The sequence below is a fragment of the Eschrichtius robustus genome, chromosome 9 (genome assembly GCF_028021215.1).
Source record: "Eschrichtius robustus isolate mEscRob2 chromosome 9, mEscRob2.pri, whole genome shotgun sequence".
Lineage (NCBI taxonomy): Eukaryota > Metazoa > Chordata > Mammalia > Artiodactyla > Eschrichtiidae > Eschrichtius > Eschrichtius robustus.
The window spans coordinates 53,606,696-53,628,931 of NC_090832.1; the positions used below are offsets into that span (position 1 = coordinate 53,606,696).

The 22,236-nt window shown below is 41.3% G+C and overlaps 3 protein-coding genes across 3 annotated transcripts in view; 2 read left to right on the forward strand and 1 right to left on the reverse strand.

The window, feature by feature from the left end:
• The window catches only part of CRYBG1 (crystallin beta-gamma domain containing 1), a 228,235-nt gene extending 215,231 nt beyond the window's left edge, over positions 1–13,004 (reverse strand). Inside the window, exon 1 of the mRNA XM_068551364.1 lies at positions 12,880–13,004. The gene's annotated coding sequence lies outside the window, so the exon portion shown is untranslated. The remainder of the gene's footprint in view (positions 1–12,879) is intronic.
• On the forward strand, positions 2,099–21,522 carry LOC137769139 (RNA-binding protein with multiple splicing 2-like). Its single transcript, XM_068550845.1, is given in 6 exon segments — positions 2,099–2,117; positions 12,896–13,228; positions 13,231–13,659; positions 14,340–14,444; positions 19,843–19,926; positions 21,464–21,522. Coding segments are annotated over 6 exon segments (1,029 nt in total).
• The window catches only part of ATG5 (autophagy related 5), a 126,461-nt gene continuing 120,800 nt past the window's right edge, over positions 16,576–22,236 (forward strand). Inside the window, exon 1 of the transcript XR_011074983.1 lies at positions 16,576–17,074. The gene's annotated coding sequence lies outside the window, so the exon portion shown is untranslated. The remainder of the gene's footprint in view (positions 17,075–22,236) is intronic.

A 22,236-nucleotide genomic window follows, 5' to 3' on the forward strand; every position in this document is an offset into this window, starting at 1 on the left:
TGGGGGGGAAGGGCAGTTGGTGACTGACAGACACATAGATGATATACGTCAAAGGGTAAGAGAATTAGTAGAGGTACGTATCAGGCCTTACGGGAGTTTGGAAACATTACTAACCCAGCCTGGGAGTTTGGGAGGGAGAAAGAGGAGTGGTCAGTAAAGGTTTATTATAAAAGTAGCCCTTGAGTTGAATCTTATTTATTTATTTATTTATTTATTTATTTATTTATTTATTTATTTATTTATGGCTGTGTTGGCTCTTTGTTGCTGCACACGGGCTTTCGCTAGTTGCGGCGAGCGGGGGCTACTCTTCGTTGCGGTGTGTGGGCTTCTCATTGCCGTGGCTTCCCTTGTTGCCGAGCATAGGCGCGCGGGATTCAGTAGTTGTGGCTCGTGGGCTCTAGAGCGCAGACTCAGTAGTTGTGGTTCACAGGCTTAGTTGCTCCGCGCTGTGTCGGATCTTCCCTGACCAGGGCTCGAACCTGTGTCCCCTTCATTGGCAGGAGGATTCTTAACCACTGTGCCACTAGGGAAGCCCCTTGAGTTGAATCTTAAAGGGCAAAGGGATCAGCAAGAAAAAGGGAAAAGGGAAAGAGGGAAAAGAGAAGTAAAAGGGATAAAGGGAAAAAAGAGGACATCTTCTCAAGCACACTTGCTCCAATATTACAAGTTCAGTAATTCATTCTTTCATTCCTGACTCCTCCAAGCAGATTCTTCATGCTATTCCCTTCTACCATCAGGGAATCTGGAACATATTTCAGTTATCACACTGTCCATATTGCACGGACATTATTTGTTTACGTATGTGTCTCCTATTAGCCTGAGAGAAACGTAAGAACATTTCTCATTTATTTTTACATTTTCAAAATGTAAATATCCATTCATTGAAATAATTAATCAAATGAATTGGTATTTAAAATAACTGGATACCTAGAATGTTTCAGGCACAGATCTTGTAGACTGTATACTTTGTAAGAGCAAAGGTCACATGGGTCTTTTTTACTATTATATCCCCAATGACTAGTACGGTGCATGGCACAGAGTTGGCACCCAATATAGATTTTTTATTTGAATGATATAAGAAATTAGAACTACGTATAGGAGGCCTAAGATACAGTACTTGTGATTAATCTAGTGAGGGAAATAGACACTTAAATACAACTTGATAAAATACAACTTGTACCATAAAACTTGATATGTTCTAACCAAAGTGTTTCACTGTTTTCCAGTCATTGCAAAAACAGACAAACTTAGGCTTGTTTAAGCAATAAATTAACTTATCATGGCATGCGAGATGGCTCACAGACTATCCCACAAAGCTGGAGAGCCAGACTCTGAAGCCCAAACATGCCCAGCCACTCCTGAGAGCTGGTCTAGCAAACACCACACTTATCACCTCTCTGCAGTAGGGGCTACACACAGGCAGCTCTGCTACTGCCATCCCAAGAATCAAAGACTTGTTCTGATCACTCTTGACCGAAGATCAGCCCCACACCTTGCCCCCTTACACACTAATGCTCACTTGTAAAAAAAAAAGTTCCGTTCAGGTACATCTGATTGAGGGAGCTCAGATCCTTTAATGGCTTCTTAGCTGCAAGGGAAATTTGAGTTTTCTGGGTTCTACTTCAGAGAGATGGAATTCATGTGGCTAAAAATTTGCCAAACATAAGACCGATACTCAAAAGAATCTAGGCAGCCAAAAGCACACAAGATGGTCACTGCCGAAGGAAAGGGCAAAAGGCTATGGGAACACAGAAGAAGTGAGTAACTCTGGATGGCTCAGGGAAGTCATCAGCAGGGAGGTGACAGGCTGATGAGCTGGGCTGATGAACAAGAATTTATCAGATGGAGAAGAGAGGGCTGGCAATCCAGAAAGGGTAAGCAACATGGGCCAAAGCCCAGCATTATGCAAGGGCATGTGTTGGAATCCAGAAAGGGTAAGCAACATGGGCCAAAGCCCAGCATTGTGCAAGGGCATGTGTTGGAATCCAGAAAGGGTAAGCAACATGGGCCAAAGCCCAGCATTGTGCAAGGGCATGTGTTGGTGGGGAACAGTGAGAAGTTCAGTGAGGTTGGATAAAAGGGGATGGGGTGGGGCAGGATGGCAGGAGATGATGCTGGTACGATCATGTGGGGCCAGACTGCTAAGCACTTGGTGAGCCATGCTTTTAAGGAATTGGGACTTAGCTTTGTAGGCAATAGGGACCCAGCTTACATTTTTAAATAGAGTGACATGAACAAACTTGGGTCTTACAACGTGTACCCTGAATGGAATGGAGTAGCGAAAAACTAGAAAGGTGAAAATATTTGAGGAAGACCAGTTAAGAGGTTGCTGCAAGAGGTCAGGGGAGAGGTGATGAGAGTCCACACCAAGGCGATGGGGTGGAAATGGACTGAAGGGGATGAATGCAAAATCAGGTAGGAGATGGAATCACCAGGAATTGTAGTAAATAAAGAAGTAATCAAGAATGACAGTGAGGTTAGATTTCTAGCTTAGGTAAATGGATGAAGGTGAAACCATTAACTAAAAACAGGAACGCAGGAGAAAGATCAGGGTCTCTGGGCATGAAAATAAATTTGGTTTTGAACATATTGAGGCTGAAGTGCTTGGAGGCTATATAGGCACAGATGTCTAAGAATTCATTGAAACATATGGTTATGGAGGCCACAGGTCAGGGCTACATACGTAGATTTGGACTTCATCACTGAATAGGTGGAAGCTGATGCCATGAAATCAGATGAAATTACCTAGGGCAAATGTGTAGAATAAGGATAAAGGAGGAGCAAGGACAAAACCCTGAGTAACACTGACATTTAGGTTCTTTGCAGGTAAGGGGGAGCCTGCACACGACAGAGGCCAGACAATGCAGTTAAAGAGGTAGGAGGTTGTCTGGGGCAGAGTGCATCCCTTTGGCAAGGTCATGTGATGCCTATCTTCAAGATTTAATAGACAGATAGAGGCTGGGTCCTCTATCTTATAATGCCCTTTGCACTCTTCTCCCTCTATCCAGCAATCTCAGGTGCATTTAACATCTCCTCTCATTCTCCAACAGAGAATGAGGTCAAGAGGCCAACTCTCTCTAACCTACACTGATTTTTTTCTTTCTTTAGCCTTCTGTTATATTTTCTATCTGAATTTAAGTTGACATTGAGGTAAACTGTAAAAATGCCCATAATTCTCCACTCTTCCCATAAAGAAGTAGAATCCATTTACTCACTCCTTAAATCTAGGTGAGTTATGTGACTTATTTTGGCAAATGAAACATTAGCACGTGTGATGCAAGCAGTACTTGAAAAGAACTTGCACTTTGGGGCTTAGTTCCTTGCTTCTCTTGGAATCTTGCTGCTATATGAACATACCTAAACTAGCCTACAGGATTATGAGAGATGTGTGGCTAAGTCACGCCTATTACCCCCAACCAACAGACGACAAACCATCAGAAATATGAGTGAGATTATCTGGGACAAGCCAGTGCCCAGTCAAGCCACCAACTGATCCCTGACACACGAAAGAGCCCATTGGAGATCAGCTAAGCCTGTCCCAGACCAGAACTGCCCAGCAGACTCATGAGCCAAATAAATAGTGCAGTTTTAAGCCACTAGTTTTTTGCCTAAAAACATTTGCTTAAAAAAAAGCAGTGACCTAGCACAAGGTCAATAAACAGCCAACTCAGTTGTGAGCACCTTTTGTATCTTAACCTCAGAGATGTACAATGAATGTAGGCAATGGAAAAATCCTGAACTACCACATAAAGATTCAATTATGTCCAAACTACTTGGTAAGAAAATGCATCTGTTTCTATGAGACAATATATTCTAAATTTTAAACAACTGACTTACAAAATGCAGCTAATTTGTAATTTGGAGACTTCAAAAATGTGACTTGATCTTCCTACTTGAACAGACCAATACTCTAGTACCTGTATCAGTTTTCTATTGTCTCTTGCTGCATAACAAACCACCCCCAAATTTAGTAGTTAAATTGAACACTGTCTTTCTAATATACTACAAATACAAAATGTTTATTATATTAAGGCTACTTTGAGGATTCCCTGTTCCATCTAATAAAATTATTTTTAAGTAGATTTTTAATTTATCTAATTCAGCAAAACACTCTGTAACTGATTTAGGCTAAGATGCATCATGTTAGAACTCTAAATAAAACCATAATGCAGGTAATCGTTTTATCTGTGAGATTCAGTGGTAAGCTACCTAAGGACAGGAACTGTCTGGGTCTGACGTGTCAGGCAGCAACGAACCCCCAAATTTTATCCTAAGATATCCCTAGATTCAAGTGGCTAATGGAGTCCTCAGTTGTGAAGTAAAGTTAAAACTCACAACTACTAAAATATTTACTACCATATCAATGAACCAAACATTTACTTGCTTTTAATCTTATGCAATAGAGTATATACCTCTAGTTTGACATAAAATTTATCTTGTAACTCACCCTATTCTTAGTATTTTTGAAAGGTTCATTTTAATTTACTCTTGTTGTTACAGCTCTATGGCCATTGTGTAACAAAATGGGAAATACAATGCTGAGCAAATGGAATACCACAAAGTAGTAACAGCAGGGTGGCATACTTAAATCTTGGGATTTAGAGTCAGACAGACCTTGGCTGGAGTCCAAGCTCTGCCACTTACTAATTATGTAACTCTGAATAAATTACTCAACTGCTCTTAGCCTCAGTTTTTCTTCTCCAAAAAAAATGGGAAAGGGGCTTCCCTGGTGGTGCAGTGGTTAAGAATCTGCCTGCCAATGCAGGGGACACGGGCTCGAGCCCTGGTCTGGGAAGATCCTACATGCCGCAGAGCAACTAAGCCGTGTGCCACAACTACTGAGCCCACGTGACACAACTACTGAAGCCCGCACGCCTAGAGCCCATTCTCCGCAACAAGAGAAGCCACCGCAATGAGAAGCCCACACACTACAACGAAGAGTAGCACCTGCTCGCTGCAACTAGAGAGAGCCCGCGCAGCGACAAAGACCCAACGTGGCCAAAAATAAATAGATAAAATAAACAAATTTATTTTAAAAAATGAGAAAAATATACTAAAGTAGGAAGAGTAAATGACGTGTGTTAATAGGGAACATGAGAGGATTTGGGGGGTGATGGAAATATTCATATTCTATATCATGATTGTAATGGTAGTTAGTTACATGACTAAAGCATTTGTCAAAATTCATGGAACTGTACACCAAAAGGTATGAATTTTACTGAATGTCAAGTATACCTCAGTAAAACTTATCTTTAAAAATATAATAATAAGGGCTTCCCTGGTGGCGCAGTGGTTGAGAATCTGCCTGCCGATGCAGGGGACACGGGTTCGAGCCCTGGTCCAGGAAGATCCCACATGCCGTGGAGCAACTAAGCCCGTGAGCCACAATTACTGAGCCTGCGCGTCTGGAGCCTGTGCTCCGCAGCAGGAGAGGCCGCGATAATGAGAGGCCCGCGCACCGCGATGAAGAGTGGCCCCCACTTGCCGCAACTAGAGAAGGCCCTCGTGCAAAAACGAAGACCCAACACAGCCATAAATAAATAAATAAATAAATAAACCCAAAGTTTAAAAAAAAAAAGAGGAAGGACAGGGAGATACTTCGTTCTCTATTTAAAAAAAAAAAATATATATATATATATAAAAATAAAAATTTTCAATGCATGTGAAGTAGTTAGCACAGTGTTTGACACTTAGTAAGTGCATAATAAATGATAGTTTAATATATCAAAATTATGAAAAATTAATTTTTCCATTGTCACAGCAATGATTCTCCCCATAGTTAATAAATTCTTACATCTTGGTGTACTGAATTGGAGATCAAATTCAGCATTCCCTGTATACCTCTTCTGCTCTTTAAATGTTATTAAATGTCAAAGGAAAGTGCAAAAGAAATAGTCAAAGCATACTTCCAGCTATGGTGCTGAATATTTTCACTTTACATAGATCTATTAAACTCCCATTGAGGGCCCACTCTATGGGATGCAGAGAGATATAAAGACAATACAGGCATTCTGCCAACTTAAACACTTTATATACCCATTCATTCTAAAAATATTTCTTGAAAACCTATTATGCACCAAGCACTTGCACTTGGAAATACATTTGGGGCTGGGGGAAACAATCACTATCCTTGTGAAACAGTCTTGTGGGAGAAGTGGACTTTAACCCAGGAATTACCCAAATACATATTAAACGTCTCAAAAATAGATACAAATGGATAGCTGGCTTGGAAACGTTACAAAAAGAATAGCTGACCTGAAATTCAGCAGAAATGAGAGCAAACCAAGAGTTTTCTTTCTGTGGTGCAAGGAATATGGCAGATAAGAAGGTGAAAGATATAATCCTAGTGGTAGAGAACTTCTTTCTGGGAGGGATTCTCAATTTTGGATTCAAAACATGTGGCCTATGGACAATTGGGGATATTTGAATATGGATTTATGTTAGATGATGGTATTGTATCAATGCTGGATTTTCTGAGTGTGGTAATTATACTGTGGTTATGTAGGAGATTATTCCTGTACTTAGGAGACATGTTGAAGTGTACCTAGATGTTTGCTTATAGTCACAAAATATAGTTGTTCTCCTATCTACATTTAATCAAACCACTGTGGCATCTGGTGATGCTAATATTACAAACATAGTTGTCATTAACCAACTTTGGGTCCTAGGAGATGCACAGTAAAAATTCTCCCTTTTATTGGTGTATTATTAGTATTAATGCTTGAGCAAACTTAAGAATGCCTAGAGAGGGCTTCCCTGGTGGCGCAGTGGTTGGGAGTCTGCCTGCCAATGCAGGGGACACGGGTTCGGGCCCTGGTCCAGGAGGATCCCACATGCCGCAGAGCAACTAGGCCCGTGCACCACAACTACCGAGCCTGCGCTCTAGAGCCGCGAGCCACAAGTACTGAGCCCGCATGCCACAACTACTGAAGCCTGTGCGCCTAGGGCCCGTGCTCTGCAACAAGAGAAGCCACTGCAATGGGAAGCCCGCACACCGCAACGAGGAGTAGCCCCTGCTCGCTGCAACTAGAAAGGGCCTGCGTGCAGCAACGAACACCCAAAGCAGCCAAAATAAATAAATTAATTAATTTAAAAAAGAAAAGAATGCCTAGAGAGAGTGGTTCATGGGTTAATTATAGACAATCCTCACTACACAGTTTCAGCCTGTATACACGGTTTAAGATTTCTCAATATGTGGCACAAAAACAGACATACAGATCAATGGAATAGAATAGAGTGCCCAGAAATAAACCCACACACCTATGGACAACTAATCTTTGACAAAGGAGGCAAGAATATACAATGGAGAAAAGACAATCTCTTCAGCAAGTGGTGTTGGGAAAGTTGGACAGCCACATGTAAATCAACGAAGTTAGAACACACCCTCACACCATACACAAAAATAAACTCATAATGGCTTAAAGACTTAAATATAAGACAAGACACCATAAAACTCCTAGAAGAGAACATAGGCAAAACATTCTCTGACATAAATCATACAAATGTTTTCTTAGGTCAGTCTCCCAAGGCAATAGAAATAAAAACCAAAATAAACAAATGGGACCTAATCAAGCTTATAAGCTTTTGCACAGCAAAGGCAACCATAAACAAAATGAAAAGACAACCTATGGACTGGGAGAAAATATTTGCAGATGATGAGACCTATAAGGGCTTAATTTCCAAAATATACAAACAGCATGTACAATTCAATAAGAATAAAACAACCTAATTGAAAAATGGGCAGAAGACCTAAATAGCCATTTCTCCAAAGAAGACATATAGATGGCCAATTATGCACATGAAAAGATGCTCATCATTGCTAATTATTAGAGAAATGCAAATTAAAACTACAATGAGGTATCACCTCACATCAGTCAGAATGGCCGTCATTAAAAAATCTACAAATAATAAATGCTGGAGAGGGTGTGGAGAAAAGGGAACCCTCTTACACTGTTGGTGGGAATGTAAATTGGTACAGCCACTGTGGAAAACACTATGGAGGTTCCTCAAAAAACTAAAAATACAGTTGCCATATGATCCAGCAATTCCACTCCTGGGTATATACCCAGACAAAACTATAATTCGAAAACATACATGCACTCCTATGTTCACAGCAGCACTATTTACAATAGCCAAGACATGGAAGCAACCTAAGTGTCCATCGACAGATGAATGGATACAGAAGATGTGGCACATATATACAATGGAATATTACTCAGCCATAAAAAGAAACGAAATTGAGTTATTTGTAATGAGGTAGATGGACCTAGAGACTGTCATATAGAGTGAAGTAAGTCAGCAAGAGAAAAACAAATACCATGTGCTAACACATGTATATGGAATCTAAAAATAATAATAATAATAATGGTTCTGAAGAACCTAGGGGCAGGACAGGAATAAAGACGCAGACATAGAGAATGGACTTGAGGACACGGGGATGGGGAAGGGTAAGCTGGGACGAAGTGAGAGAGTGGACATATATACACTACCAAATGTAAAATAGATAGCTAGTGGGAAGCAGCTGCATAGCACAGGGAGATCAGCTCTGTGCTTTGTGTCCACCTAGAGGGGTGGGATAGGGAGGGTGGGAGGGAGATGCAAGAGGGAGGAGATATGGGGATGTATGTATATGTATAGCTGATTCACTTTGTTATACAGCAGAAACTAACACACCATTGTAAAGCAATTATACTCCAATAAAGACGTTTAAAAAAAAAAGTCCATTGACAGATGAATGGATAAAGAAGGTATGATATACATATACAATGGAATATTACTCAGGCATGAAAAAGAATGAAATAATGCCATTTGCAGCAACATGGATGGACCTAGAGATTATAATACTAAGCAAAGTAAGTCAGAAAGAGAAAGACAAATACCATATGATATTACTTATATTTGAAATCTAAAATACGACACAAGTGCACCTATCTATGAAACAGAAACAGACTCAAAGACATAGAGAACAAACTTGTGGTTGCCAAGGGGAAGGGAGGGTAGGGGAGGGAAAGATTGGGAGTTTGGGATTAGCAGATGCAAACTATTATATATAGGATGGATAAACAACATGGTCCTACTGTATAGCCCAGGGAACCATATTCAATATCCTGCGATAAACCATGATGGAGAAGAATATATATATATGTATAACTGAGTCACTTTGCTGTACAGCAGAAATTAACAAACATTGTAAATCAACTATACTTCAATAAAATTTTAAAAATTTCTCAATATGGAGATTTAGTATATTACAATGATCCTATGTCATGTTTATTTCAGTACATTTAATGGCTACAAATTTATTCTTTTTTTTTTTTTTTTGTAATGGGTGTTCAAATTTTTCTCACCAGGAACACCCTTCTTTGTGCTCTTTTTTTTTTTTTTTTTAAGTAGCTGCTTAATTAATTAATTTATTTTTGGCTGTGTTGGGTCTTCGTTTCTGCGCTAGGGCTTTCTCTAGTTGTGGCAAGCGGGGGCCACTCTTCACTGCTGTGCGCGGGCCTCTCACCATCGCGGCCTCTCCCATTGCGGAGCACAGGCTCCAGACACCCAGGCTCAGCAGTTGTGGCTCACGGGTCTAGTTGCTCCGCGGCACGCGGGATCTTCCCAGACCAGGGCTCGAACCCGTGTCCCCTGCATTGGCAGGCAGACTCTCAACCACTGCGCCACCAGGGAAGCCCTACAAATTTATTCTTCAAGGACATTTTTTAAAAACACAACCAAGACTTATCTAAAGCCAAATATGATGAATAAAGTGAATAATCCAAATACGTATTTTTTTCCCGTGGGAGGGGTAACAGAAATTAGCCATATTTATAAAGTGAATTGTTTTTCTTGTATGTTTCTTAAATTGGCTTTAAAGGCAATTGCAAAAGAGCTTGCTGATGCTTTTGAAACCATGCACCTTAGATCGGGACTTGAACCCACACAGCTGAGACTCGAACCCGAGCCAAAACCCACAGTCTTCCAACTGAGATCACACCCTGGTCTCAGGACTTAACGAAGGTCAGGTTCTTGATGTCTCATTGCAGAAAGAATTCAGTGAGAGACAAAGTGTTAGGTAAGAAGTGAATTTATTTAGAGAGAAACACACTCCACAGACAGAGTGTGGGCCATCTCAGAAGGAGAGAAAGGCCCCAGGATATGGCGTTGTCAGTTTTTATAGGAGTGGGTAATTTCATAGGCTAAAGAGTGGGAGGAGTACTCCAGCTATTTTAGGAAGGGGAGGGGATTTCTAGGAATTGGGCCACTGCCCACTTTTTGATCCTTATGGAACTGTCATGGCGCCTGTGGGTGTGTCATTTAGCTTGTTGATGTGGGCGTATACTGAGGCTCAAGGTCTAGTGGAAGTCGACTTGTCCACCATTTTGGACCTATTTGGTTCTAATCAGTTTATGTCATGTCCTCAGGCTATGTCATTCTTTCAAAGGTTGTGCCTTGCCTCCTTCCCTCCTGTTTCATTTTGAGTAATTACATTATTGTTCAACAAGTGTGTAGCCTTCTGGAGTTTCAACTTTGAGGAACAACATAATTTATATTTCATTATGCTTTTTTTAAAAGTCACCTAACTTTAGAGTTGTACCTTTAAGCAGATGGCTTTAATTCAAGTAATTCATTTTAGCTATAAAAAGAATTTAGTGGTAATTGGAAGTTAACACTGGAATTTTTTTAAGAGCTTGAAAATATTTTATTTATTTTTATTGAAGTATAGTTGATTTACAATATCGTATTAGTTTCAGGTGTACAGTATAGTGATTCAGATTTTTTTTTTTTTGCAGATTATATTCCATTATAGGTTATTTCAAGATATTGGGCATAAATCCCTGTACTATACAGTAAATCCTTGTTGCTTATCTGTTTTATGTATAGTAGTTTGTATCTGTTAATTCCATACTCCTAATTTGTCCCTCCTCCCCCACTTTGGTAACCATAAATTTGTTTTCTATGTCTGTGAATCTGTTTCTGTTCTGTTTATAGATTCATTTGTGTTATTTTTTAGATTCCACATATAAGTGATATCATATTTATCTTTCTCTGACTTATTTCACTAAGCATAATATTCTCTAAGTCTATCCATGTTGCTGCAAATGGCAATATTTCATTCTTTTTATGGCTGAGTAATATTCCATTATATATCACATCTCCTCAAGCCAATTGTCTGTTGATGGGCAACATTGTAATTTTTAATAAATATATCATTCAGTCAGTAAGCATGGCTCAGGGCACTGCTAAGTGCTATGCGGGGCCCACAACATCCTTTAGAAATTCAACATCTAGTTTAACACATAAGACTAAATATTAAATGATAAGGGTCAAAATTTAAAAGTTGCCGCTCTAATGTGAGCCTTTAATCATTATTTTATCATTAGCTTACTAATCTAATGCATAAAAACTAATACATTTTATTTTGTCTCATTCCTTGGCTGCACCTTCGTCCACCATTACTCCTCTGCTCCTAAATAACTATTCAGGACAACACCCATACCTGATTTACATTCAGATTGCTTGGAGGCGGTCCCGTCCTACAACTAAGATATGGTGATCCACATACCACCCAGGTTAAGCATTGCCCATCCGTAGTAAATTGAGAACATTATATAATTCTTCCAGGTGAATGAGGACTTTGCGAGAGAAGACATAATTATTATATAGAGAAACAAAAATATTTATTCTCATATGCAATGCTTATTAAATTATATGAATTATGTATTACTGGATTTTTTCCTCATATTTGTCTTGTTCCAGAAAAGGATTTGAGGTAGGTGAGTAAACTATAGATAATTCATAAGCAATGGGCTGTGTAGGTTGATTTCCCCACTCAAAAACATGGATAATTGCATACACTGTAGTGATAGCATAATAAAAGTAGCTTAAATGTTTAAGCAACCGGATTCAAACACTAGTTACTGGTAATTTATACTTGGGACAATCTAGCCCATTAGTCACTACTATATTTAGCATCCAGAGCAATTCATATCAATGTGGGCTAATTATTCTGACTAAATGGATCAGTCAATTCAATTCAAAAGTTAGTATAATTGATTTTCCTCCTACTGAATTGACATTGGCTGTGACGTTCCCATTACCTGAATTATGACATTCCAGATCAAGCCCATGGTACTAGATCTTAAACCTCAACCCCCCTCACAAGCACCCTCTTCCAGTCAGTCACTATTTCTCCTTCCCACCCCCTCCTTTCCATCCCACGCCATTATCTTTCTTGTCATTTCTCAGTTGACTGTAGTAGCTTTTCAGATGCTCCCATTGCCACCATCGCTGGTCAAAATACCGTTCATGCCATGGTCTGAGGAAGTTTCCCAAATCACAGATCTGATCATATCACATCCTTAATTGAAACCCTTCAAAACGGCTCCCCTGTGGTTACAGCAGGAGCTTTACAACCTTCTTGACTTAATCTATTGGAAGAAATAATCACAACTCAAGGCACACATACTAGTTCAGGATGTGCATATATATGCATGATATGCATAACTGAAGTAAAAGTTTTATGAAACAAACTTACCCTTGCTTCTTGTGATGCACTCTGATCTATTCTATTCTATTCTATTCTTCTGTTCTATAAAATTGTATTTCACATAAAAAAATTTTTGCAAACCACTAAATTGATCTCACAATCCACTAATAGGTCATAAGCTACAGTTTGGAAAATCCTGGTCTAGGGGATATAGTTCAAACCACTTACCTCGGTTTCCAAGCCTTTTTCTGCTATAGCTCTAGGTGACAATTCTGGCTTCATTCATTTATCCATCTAACCAGTAAGTAGCCGCCCAACGCCCACTACTGTCAGGCCCTAGGTGGGGAATTAAAGGCTCAGTGCCGACCAGAGAAAAGAGCGCAGACCAATAAAAAGTCTATTACCATTCCGTGATAAAAGGAAGACAAGACTCGCCGGTCGCAGGGAAAAGGCGGAGGCGGCGGCCACCACGGCTCGGCCAGGGTTCCCAGTGCCACGTCCGCCGCACCCCCTCCCCGTCTCCCGCCCCCGCGAAGCCTGATGCGACTCCAGCCGGACCCGCTGGCTGCCCCGCCCACCGCCACCACCCCACAGCCAGCCCCGCGAGCAACCTGAGGCCGGACTGCGCGCGCAGCGCCCGCACGGCTCGCACGGAGGAGGAGCTCCGGACCCTGTTCGCCAGCGGCCTCCCTGTGGCCATTCAACCCAAAGAGCTCTACCTGCTCTTCAGGCCGTTCAAGGGGTATGAACGGTCCCCATCAAGCTCACATCGAGGCAGCCTGCTGGTTTTGCGATCTTTGACAACCGGGCAGGAGCTGAAGCCGCCCAGAAGGCATTGAACGGTATTCGCTTTGATCCTGAGAACCCGCAGACCCTGAGGCTAGAGTGTGCCAAAGCCAACACCAAGACGGCCAAGAACAAGCTGACGGCTACGCCAAATCCCACCAACGCTCACCCCTCCCTAGGAGCACACTCAGAGCTGATGGGGGCCCCTCTGAGCCCCGCATACCCAGAGTCCTGGGCCCCCTACCCTCTGTACACCACAGAGCTGACCCCAGCCACCTCACCTGCTGCGCTCACCTACCCGGCTGCCACTACCGCTGCCGCCGCTGCCCTACATGCTCAGAGGATGCAGGTCAGGTGGCACTCTCCCATTTTCAGGATGAAGAAACTGATGTCCAGAGGTGCGCAGGTACCCTTCCTCTGATACCACCCAGCGAGGTTGGAAGTCTTGTCAGTTCTGTTAGTTCTTCAGTCTTGTCGCCACAGCTCGAGGCCCCCGCCCCACTGGGGAGGAAGCCGCCCTGAGCTTCCACTGCCCCAAGGCAGCCCGTGCAGAGCTGCTGCTTCCCTCCAAAGCCTGAGAATTTTAAGCCTGACTCAGTGCACTGTTTCCTGTTTCCTTTCTCTCCTCTTCCTCAGCCCTGTCCTGCCCCAAAACCCCTCTTCAAGGTGCTCACGGCAGGATTCAGGGGCCTTCTCTCTGGGACACCCAGACCCAGCTCAGAGGCCTCCCTGGGACTGAGCGAGGCCTGACCTCCAGTCCAAATTTGCTTCCGTAGCTCCATCTCAAAGAAACGACGCGTTTAATTTTGCATGTTTTCTGGCATGGATTAAGACACTTAAACTTCTGTGTATGTGAGTGTACCGTTTGTTCTCACATTGTGTCACCATAGCAACAGGTCCTGACCACGAATGGCTCATCATTCCCAGCCCCACTGTCCACACCCCTCCCTGCACCCACCCTGTTTCAGTGAGGACCAAGCCCTACAGCCAGTTCCGCCCAACAGGAAGGACCACCCAGCCAAGACAGAGCGTTTTCCGGGTCATTTCAAATCGGGGTCCTCTGCTTCCTCCTCCTCAGATGCGCCAACAGCCGTTAAGAAAACCCTTTCTCGGGACTTCCCTGGTGGTCCAGTGGTTAAGAATCCCCCTGCCAATGCAGGGAACATGGGTTTGATCCCTGGTCCAGGAAGATCCCGCATGCCGCGGAGCAACTAAGCCCGTGTGCCACAACGACTGAAGCCTGCGTGCTGCAATTACTGAAGTCCCCGCCTAGAGCCCGGGCTCGGCAACAAGAGAAGCCACTGCAATAGGAAGCCCGCGCACCGCAACGAAGAGTAGCCCCCACTCGCTGCAACCAGAGAAAGCCCACGTGCAGCAACGAAGACCCGAAGCAGCCAAAAAATGTATATATATATCCTTTCTCTGCCGGTTTTGCGTACCTCTCCACATCGCACCCCACCCCTGCTGTGGCTCATCATTCTTTTCAAACTTTGAAAGCAACCAAAACGTGGAAGTATTTTTGTACCTTGTGTAACAAAATATTTATGCCACATAAAGGAGAAAAAAAAAAAAAAGAAGGTAAATACAGGCTGTTAAGGCAACACATAGGAGAGATATTTGGGCCATTCTTGTGGGGAGTAGAAGGACTTCCCAGAGGAAGAGACCTCTAAACTGACACCTAACGGATAAGTAGGTGTTAACCAGGAAAAAGGAGTGGTGAGAAGTAGAGTCCCAAGCAAAAAAAATAGCTTGTATACCCCCGGAGGTGATAGAGGGCAGGATCTTTATGAAAAGTGAAAAGTGTTTCTGTGAGGCTGGAGGACAGAGCTCAGGGACATATGATAGAAGATAAGGATGGAGAGGTATTGATTGCCCCATGGAGGGTGTTGAAAGCCACACTTGCTCTTTTAGGCCAGGGGTTTCCAGATCTGTCCGAGGGAACCCAAGGGCTCCTTGATCTTGCCTCTGCCTGCAGAGGCAATATCAAGGCCAAGCAGGCTGGGCTCTCCTGATCGCCTTCAACCAGAATAGCAGTGACACAATATCAGCTTTGGGAATATGGATTCCCGATACTGGGAAGTGTGGAAAATAGATTGGAAGAGGGCCAAATGGGCAGGTATCCCAAACTAGGGGAGTGGCAGAAAGAGGAGTGGGAAGAATTCAGAGTCAAGAGAAAGAAAAGGCAGCACTGGTGACTGAATTCTTGAACAAGTCCTCATCTTTAAACTTGCTGTGTTTTTTTTGTTTTTTGTTTTTTTTTGGCTGCGTTGGGTCTTCATTGCTGCGCGGGCTTTCTCTAGTTGTGGCGAGCGGGGGCTACTCTTCGTTGCGGTGCACGGGCTTCTCATTGCAGTGGCTTCTCTTGTTGCGGAGCCTGGGCTCTAGGCGCACGGGCTTCAGTAGTTGTGGCACGTGGGCTCAGTAGTTGTGGCTCGCGGGCTCTAGAGTGCAGGCTCAGTAGTTGCAGTGCACGGGCTTAGTTGCTCCACGGCATGTGGGATCTTCCCAGAATAGGGCTTGAACCCGTGTCCCCGGCATTGGCAGGCGAATTCTTAACCACTGCGCCACCAGGGAAGTCCCAAACTTACTGTGTCTTCTGTTCCCTTTGCCTGGAACAGGGGTTCTTAACTTTACTTTTATTCTTTTTTCACAATGAATCTCTTAGACAGTCTGGTGAAGTATGTGGAGCCCTTCTCAGAATAATATATTTAAATGCATAAACATACATATTATTACATAGACATACGTATTACTACAAAGAGATAATTGTATATTCCTATACAGTTATCAGAATGTTAGGAAAACAAATTTGTGTTATGTAGTATGCAATAAATAATAAGGTCTCGCAGTGAGTCTAATTCCTACTGTAATTTCAAAGTAGCAATATGTGTAAAATAACGTTTCAAGAATCTGAGTCAACTGCAATATGAATATATCTATGTTGAATATATCTGTTTCTATTGGTGACAAGTTACAAGTATTGCTAATACTACTCCAGTTTGTGACCTATATTTATAATGGAAAAAAATGCTAAATTTCAAACTGGAGGTTAGTGAAAATAAAGACGTACTCATTTTCTCATCCAAATTCTTCAAGCTCCTTAATTTGAACCGTGGACCCCTTGGTTAAGAGCCCCTGGCTTAAAAGCCCTTTCTTTCCTTGTCCACATGTTGTATCTATTTATCCTCTAAGATTTATTTTATGCATTGCTACTGGTTCTCAAAGCTAGGTTCCCATAACAGTTGTACATAGTCCTATTACAGCCAGTTAGGGACTATTGCAATCATTTGTTTACTTATCAGTTCTCTGCCAATCTGGAATGTGAGTTCCCTGAGGGAAGAAATTATTTCGGATGCATCTTAGTATCCTGAGTACCTGGTATGGCCTGGCACATAAAAGCCTATTAAGTGAATGAACACACTGTTCCGTGAGAACACTAATAATTTTATAAATCGCTGGGAAAGTGTGGAGAGGGGGCAAAAAGGATACTTTATTCGTATCCGTCTTTCTGGAATACAGAAATTTCATGTTATGGTTTGATGAAAAGATGAAAAGAATGTTAGAAAATCTGCCTAGAATAAGGCAGTGAATAAAATCAGTGCATAAATGGTGGCTAGAAATGTGTGGCAAGCAGAACATGAAAGCTTCTTGTTTCATTTTGCCCTTTGCTCTAATGGCAATATAACCGAGCTCTTCTAGGGAGAAATGGAGATCATGGGACAAGAAGCAGTCTTGGGTACCTGCGAGAGGTGAAGATTTGGGCCGCCTGAAGCTTACTTCTTCACTTCAGTCTCTCCGTCATGGGAAATGGAGGTGAGTTTACTGTGAAGCTTAATTTTCAGGTCTCTTCACTTACATGGGTCCTTTCTAGGGTCACCTAATTTTGTATTTGTAATTTCTTTGTATGTGTGCTTTCCAAAGAGGACCTCCCAAATTGTATGAGGTTAGAATATTAGAAAAGTGTTACAGAATCGTGCCCAGCACATAGTATGCTCTGTAAATGTTAACTATCTAACTAACTAGATAAGTAGTGTGTATGATGAATTGTCTAACCTCCTGACCTAGAGTATCTTACATTTGCAGAATAAAATACACTCACAGCATCCAGGCATGAACGTGACTGTTTCATCCCTGCTTTTGATCATTCTTTTTTCCTTTCCTGAAATACCTATACCTTTCCCTTCTCTCTCATTCTCTTAAATCATGACAGTCCTATAAAGCCCAAGGTAATAAATGGATCCTAGGAACAGAGTGATGGCTATTGAGCGTTTCAGTAGTAGTGTGTAGGAAAGCATGAAAAGTAAACCATGGCATGTGTGTGGTAGCGATACCACTAAAGGAGAAAGATAAGGGAGAAAGGTGTGGGCTGACTGTGCCATCAGATCTGGGAGGTGAATGAAAAAAGTAATGATTACACAATGGGCTTTTTAAAAATTCAGCAGTTATTCCACAACAGACTTTATTTTTAGGCAAACTGAATACCTGAATTTTTTAAAAAATCGGTGTTTTAAACCATCCCGCTTGTCCCTAAAATTGACAGAGGTTTTAGGAACATACCATTTCTGGGATGACAATTCTGATACTTTATGTGGGCAAATTATCCCACAGAAAGTTCCCCAACACAAGGGTTGCTGGTAAACATACATTTTATTTTTTTACTTTTTAAAATTATGTGTATGTTTTGGGTCTTCTTTTTTTAAATTTTTATTTATTTATTTATTTATTTATGGCTGCGTTGGGTCTTCGTTGCTGCCCGCGGGCTTTTCTCTAGTTGCAGTGAACCAGGGCTACTGTCCGATGCAGTGCGCAGGCTTCTCATTGCAGTGGCTTCTCTTGTTGTGGAGCATGGGCTCTAGGCGTAGTTGTGGCTCACGGGCTCTAGAGCACAGGCTCAGCAGTTGTGACGCACAGGCTTAGTTGCTCTGTGGCATGTGGGATCTTCCTGGACCAGGGCTTGAACCCATGTCCCCTGCATTGGCAGGCGGATTCTTAACCACTGCGGCACCAGGGAAGTCCTAAACGTACTTTTTAAAGTAAAAAATTAGTACTCTGTGTAATTAAATGTGACTTTCATTTAAAATTTTAAAATTTTATTTGAAAAACATTGCACCCTGAAAAGACATGAAGAAAATTTAATTGCTTATTACTAACTGAAAGAAACCAATCTAAAAAGGCCTCATACTTGATGATTTCAACTATACAACATTCTCAGAAACTCAAAACTATGGAGACGTAAGAGGATCAGTGGTTGCCAAGTGTTCAGAGGGGGGAGGGATGAATAGACAGAGCACAGAGGGTTTTTAAGGCAATGAAACAACTCTGTATGATACTATAATGGTGAATACCTGTCATTATACATTTGACTAAACTCATGTTTAGCCTCTCTGACTAAATCAAGAGCAAACCATAATGTAAATATGGACTTCAGGTGATAAAGATGTGTCAGTGTAGGTTCATCAATTGTAACAAACGTACTGTTGCAGGATGTGATAGTGGAAGAAGTTGCGTGTGTGTGGAGATGGCATGTGGGAACTCTGGACTTTCTGCTGAATTTTGCTGTAAACCTAAAACTGCTCTAAAAATAATTAATTAGAAGTATATATTGCCCCTGCTTTGAAGTTTAGCATTTAATAACTGAAGGATATGAATTATATTTTTGAAAAAGAATCCATGGAGCTCTGCGTTTTGATACATATAACATAGAGTCTATGCATAACATAGTAACCATTAATAAACTATGAAATGAAATTCTTTAAAAAGTGCCATTTCAGTCATGGCTTCTACTTCTGAACTTCTAAGACATGTTTTTCCTTGACCATTCTTTTCACCTTGTCTTGCGTTCTTGCTGAATCTCTGTGTAATATTGTTTCCCAGTCTATATTGTAAACAGCTCTAAGGCAGAACTGTGACTGCTATTCTTGTATTTCCCGTACAGTCCTGGGGAGAGGGCACTTCCAGCAGAAGGAACAGCATCAGCAAAGACGCAGGATGTGAGGCAGAGGTCAGAGAGAGACCAGGGAGCCAGACAAGTGATGGGTGATGAAGCTGGAAAACTGGATTAGGTTAGTTCCAAGAAATTTGGGTTTTATTCTGTAGGCAGTGAGGGTTTGGCTTTTGTAAAAAACAGGGCAGCGACATAATTAGAACTGTGCTAAAGAAGATTACTCTGGCAGAAGATTGTAAAATGGGTTGGTGCAGGGGAAGGGAGGCACAGAGCCTGATGAAGGACATAAAAACAACAGCTCCTGTGTATTGAGAGCTCACCATTTACCAAGCACTGTGGTAGTGTTTTATGTGCATCATCTTCCCTAACCTTCACAACGAGGCTATGAAGCAGGTGCTATCATTATCCTCATTTAACCGTGAGGAAAATGGAGAAGTGGAGGCTTGGAGAAGTCACATAAGAGTCAGGTTCTTGGGCGTGTGACCTGTCGCATGCACAGCACTTGATTTAATGCTCTGCTGTCGCCATCTTCAAATTCCTTTCCTTAACAAAGGGCCCTCATTTTCATTTTGCGCTGGCCCTGTGGAATTATGTAGCCAGTACTGGTTAAATAATTTTTTTTTCTGGGGCCACACAGATAATAGACGTCGGATATGGGATTTAACAGCACGTCCTCAGCTATGCTATACTGCACGAGTTTATGATCGAAGAACAAACACAGGTGAAGGAAAGGGAATGGATTTGAAGGAAATTTTGTCAGTACTGACAAGGTTTAGAAAGTGTTTGGTTTTTTCTTTTTTCAAATTAAAATAATTTTGTTGTGAAAACTTTTTTAGGATTTCACAAAATCTCTTGAGATAACTTGAACTTTCCTATTGGGAAACAGTCTATTACATCACTGAGGGTGCTATTGACTGGCCTTGCTGGTTGGGGAGCTCTGAGCTTTGTGTCAGGTTGATTGTGACACCTGGTGACAGCAACGTATTATTGCAAGGATTTATTTTGCTGTTTCAAGAATCAGGCTGTTGAGTTTGGTTTTGTTTTTTTAAGAGTTTCCCTTCAATTTTGTACTTCCCAGACTATTTTTCTTCTGCACACATTGAGAAAACAGATTGAAAAACTGCTTGACTAATTTTTCCCAGTTTTTAATAGGAGCTATTTATAGAAAATATTCCTATGAGAACAGCCAAATAATCTAATTCAAAGATTTTTTAAGAATAATAGTAATTTGGGGGATCAAAAATTAAAACACAAATGCATACAAGTTATGAATGTATATATTTTTTCTAAAGAATATTTGGCATATTGTTTTGATTCATTCCTATACAATCTATGTAGGCAAGTAGATAGAGAGTACTGAGTAACTGGAATCATAGTCTTATAACACAATATTTTCAACAAAAACCCACATTTTATCTGTAGCAGTGCTGGAATTACATATGGTATTATATAGTTGACATGGTAGTCATAAGAAAACTGCTCCAAATTGTGATTTTAAAATATATATTCATGTAATGAAATTTGGGGGGTTCCTTTGTTGTTGCTTAAGAGTTACTTATTTTCACTTTACCAAGCACCTAATTATGTGAACTCAAGAAATGTTTAAATGACTGAATGAAGACTTGTCACAGTGACTGAAAGGCTGTCGCTGAAGCTAAAAGAGTCTATCCATCCAGCTCCTGGATTCATTTTAGAATGTCAATTAAATAGATACAAATGGGATGTCTATGGATTGTTCAGCATTGAAAGTCTCAAAATAATATTTGAATCCTCCAAATGCTCTCTCACCTCACAGGAGAGAACACTGTATAATGATACTTTCCCGACCTTCAAGCGTGTGTCCTTAGAATTGCCTAAAGGTAAAAACTTAGAACTATAAATATGATCACAATCACAATCAAATGTGTGTTATTCAGTATAATGCATTCTGGCCTGGTTGTTTTGGTCTTTTGTTCAAAATGAATATTTACGTGCAAAGAACTGAGGTAGGCAGTGCCTTAGAAACACGAAGAGCTATAGAGGAGTGTTACGCTCCAAAGCCTTTAGCATCCAGGTAGGTAATCTAAAGTCTAAATAAGTGATAGTGTGGGGACAGCGAGAAACTGGAGAGGGCATTCCCAGCCTAAAAGGGGGCAGCTGCAGCTCCACTCCAGCACTCGGTTGCCATGTGGGAATGTGGTCCCAGGGCTGTCAGATTCCAGGATAAGTTAGAAATCCAAATTTTTGAAACCTGTTACCATTTTTTTTTCTTTTCTTAGAGTCTAAGAAACATTTTAAAGGACAGAGTGGATATCTGTCACTCTTGGTAACTGATTGAGAGAGACGACATAATGTTAACAAATGGAAATGACGGAGAACAAATATAGAATTCCTCTTATTTCCAAATTTTTGCTCAAGGAGCATAATCATGAGATGGGAAAGAGTACAACAACAACTGGACCATATCCGGAGGAGAGATATGTCATGTGAAGAATGGCTGAAAGAACTGACAGTGTTTATGCTGAGTGGGTTATGAGGCATATCTTTTCATAGCTGAAGTGCTGTCTATTACAAGGGTTAGCTATTTCTATTGTAGGTTGGGGGTGGGGTAAAGGAGGGACAAGGGGAGGAAGGAAATAAACAGGGTCAATTCTTAAAGGTTACAAGAAGCTGGATTTTAGCTCAATATAATCACTTTCTACCCATTAGGGTTCTCCATAAATAGTTTCTCTGCCCCCTCCCCAAACATTTTATTAGGAAAAGTTTCAAGCATAACAGCAAAGTTGAAAGAATTTTACAGTGAACACCCATATGCTCACCACCTAGATTCTACCGTTAACATTTTACTGTAGTTGCATTATCACATATTTATCCATCTATCCATCCCTCTAGCCATTCGTCCATCCATCTAATTTTTTCGATACATTTCAGAGTAAATTCCATTTAGTTTTGCCTACCATTGGGAAGTGGGGGCAACTTTATCCCACGAGCTTTTTTACAGAGGCTAATGGCTGTCTGTTGGGGATGCTATAGAGAGGATTTCTGCATTAAG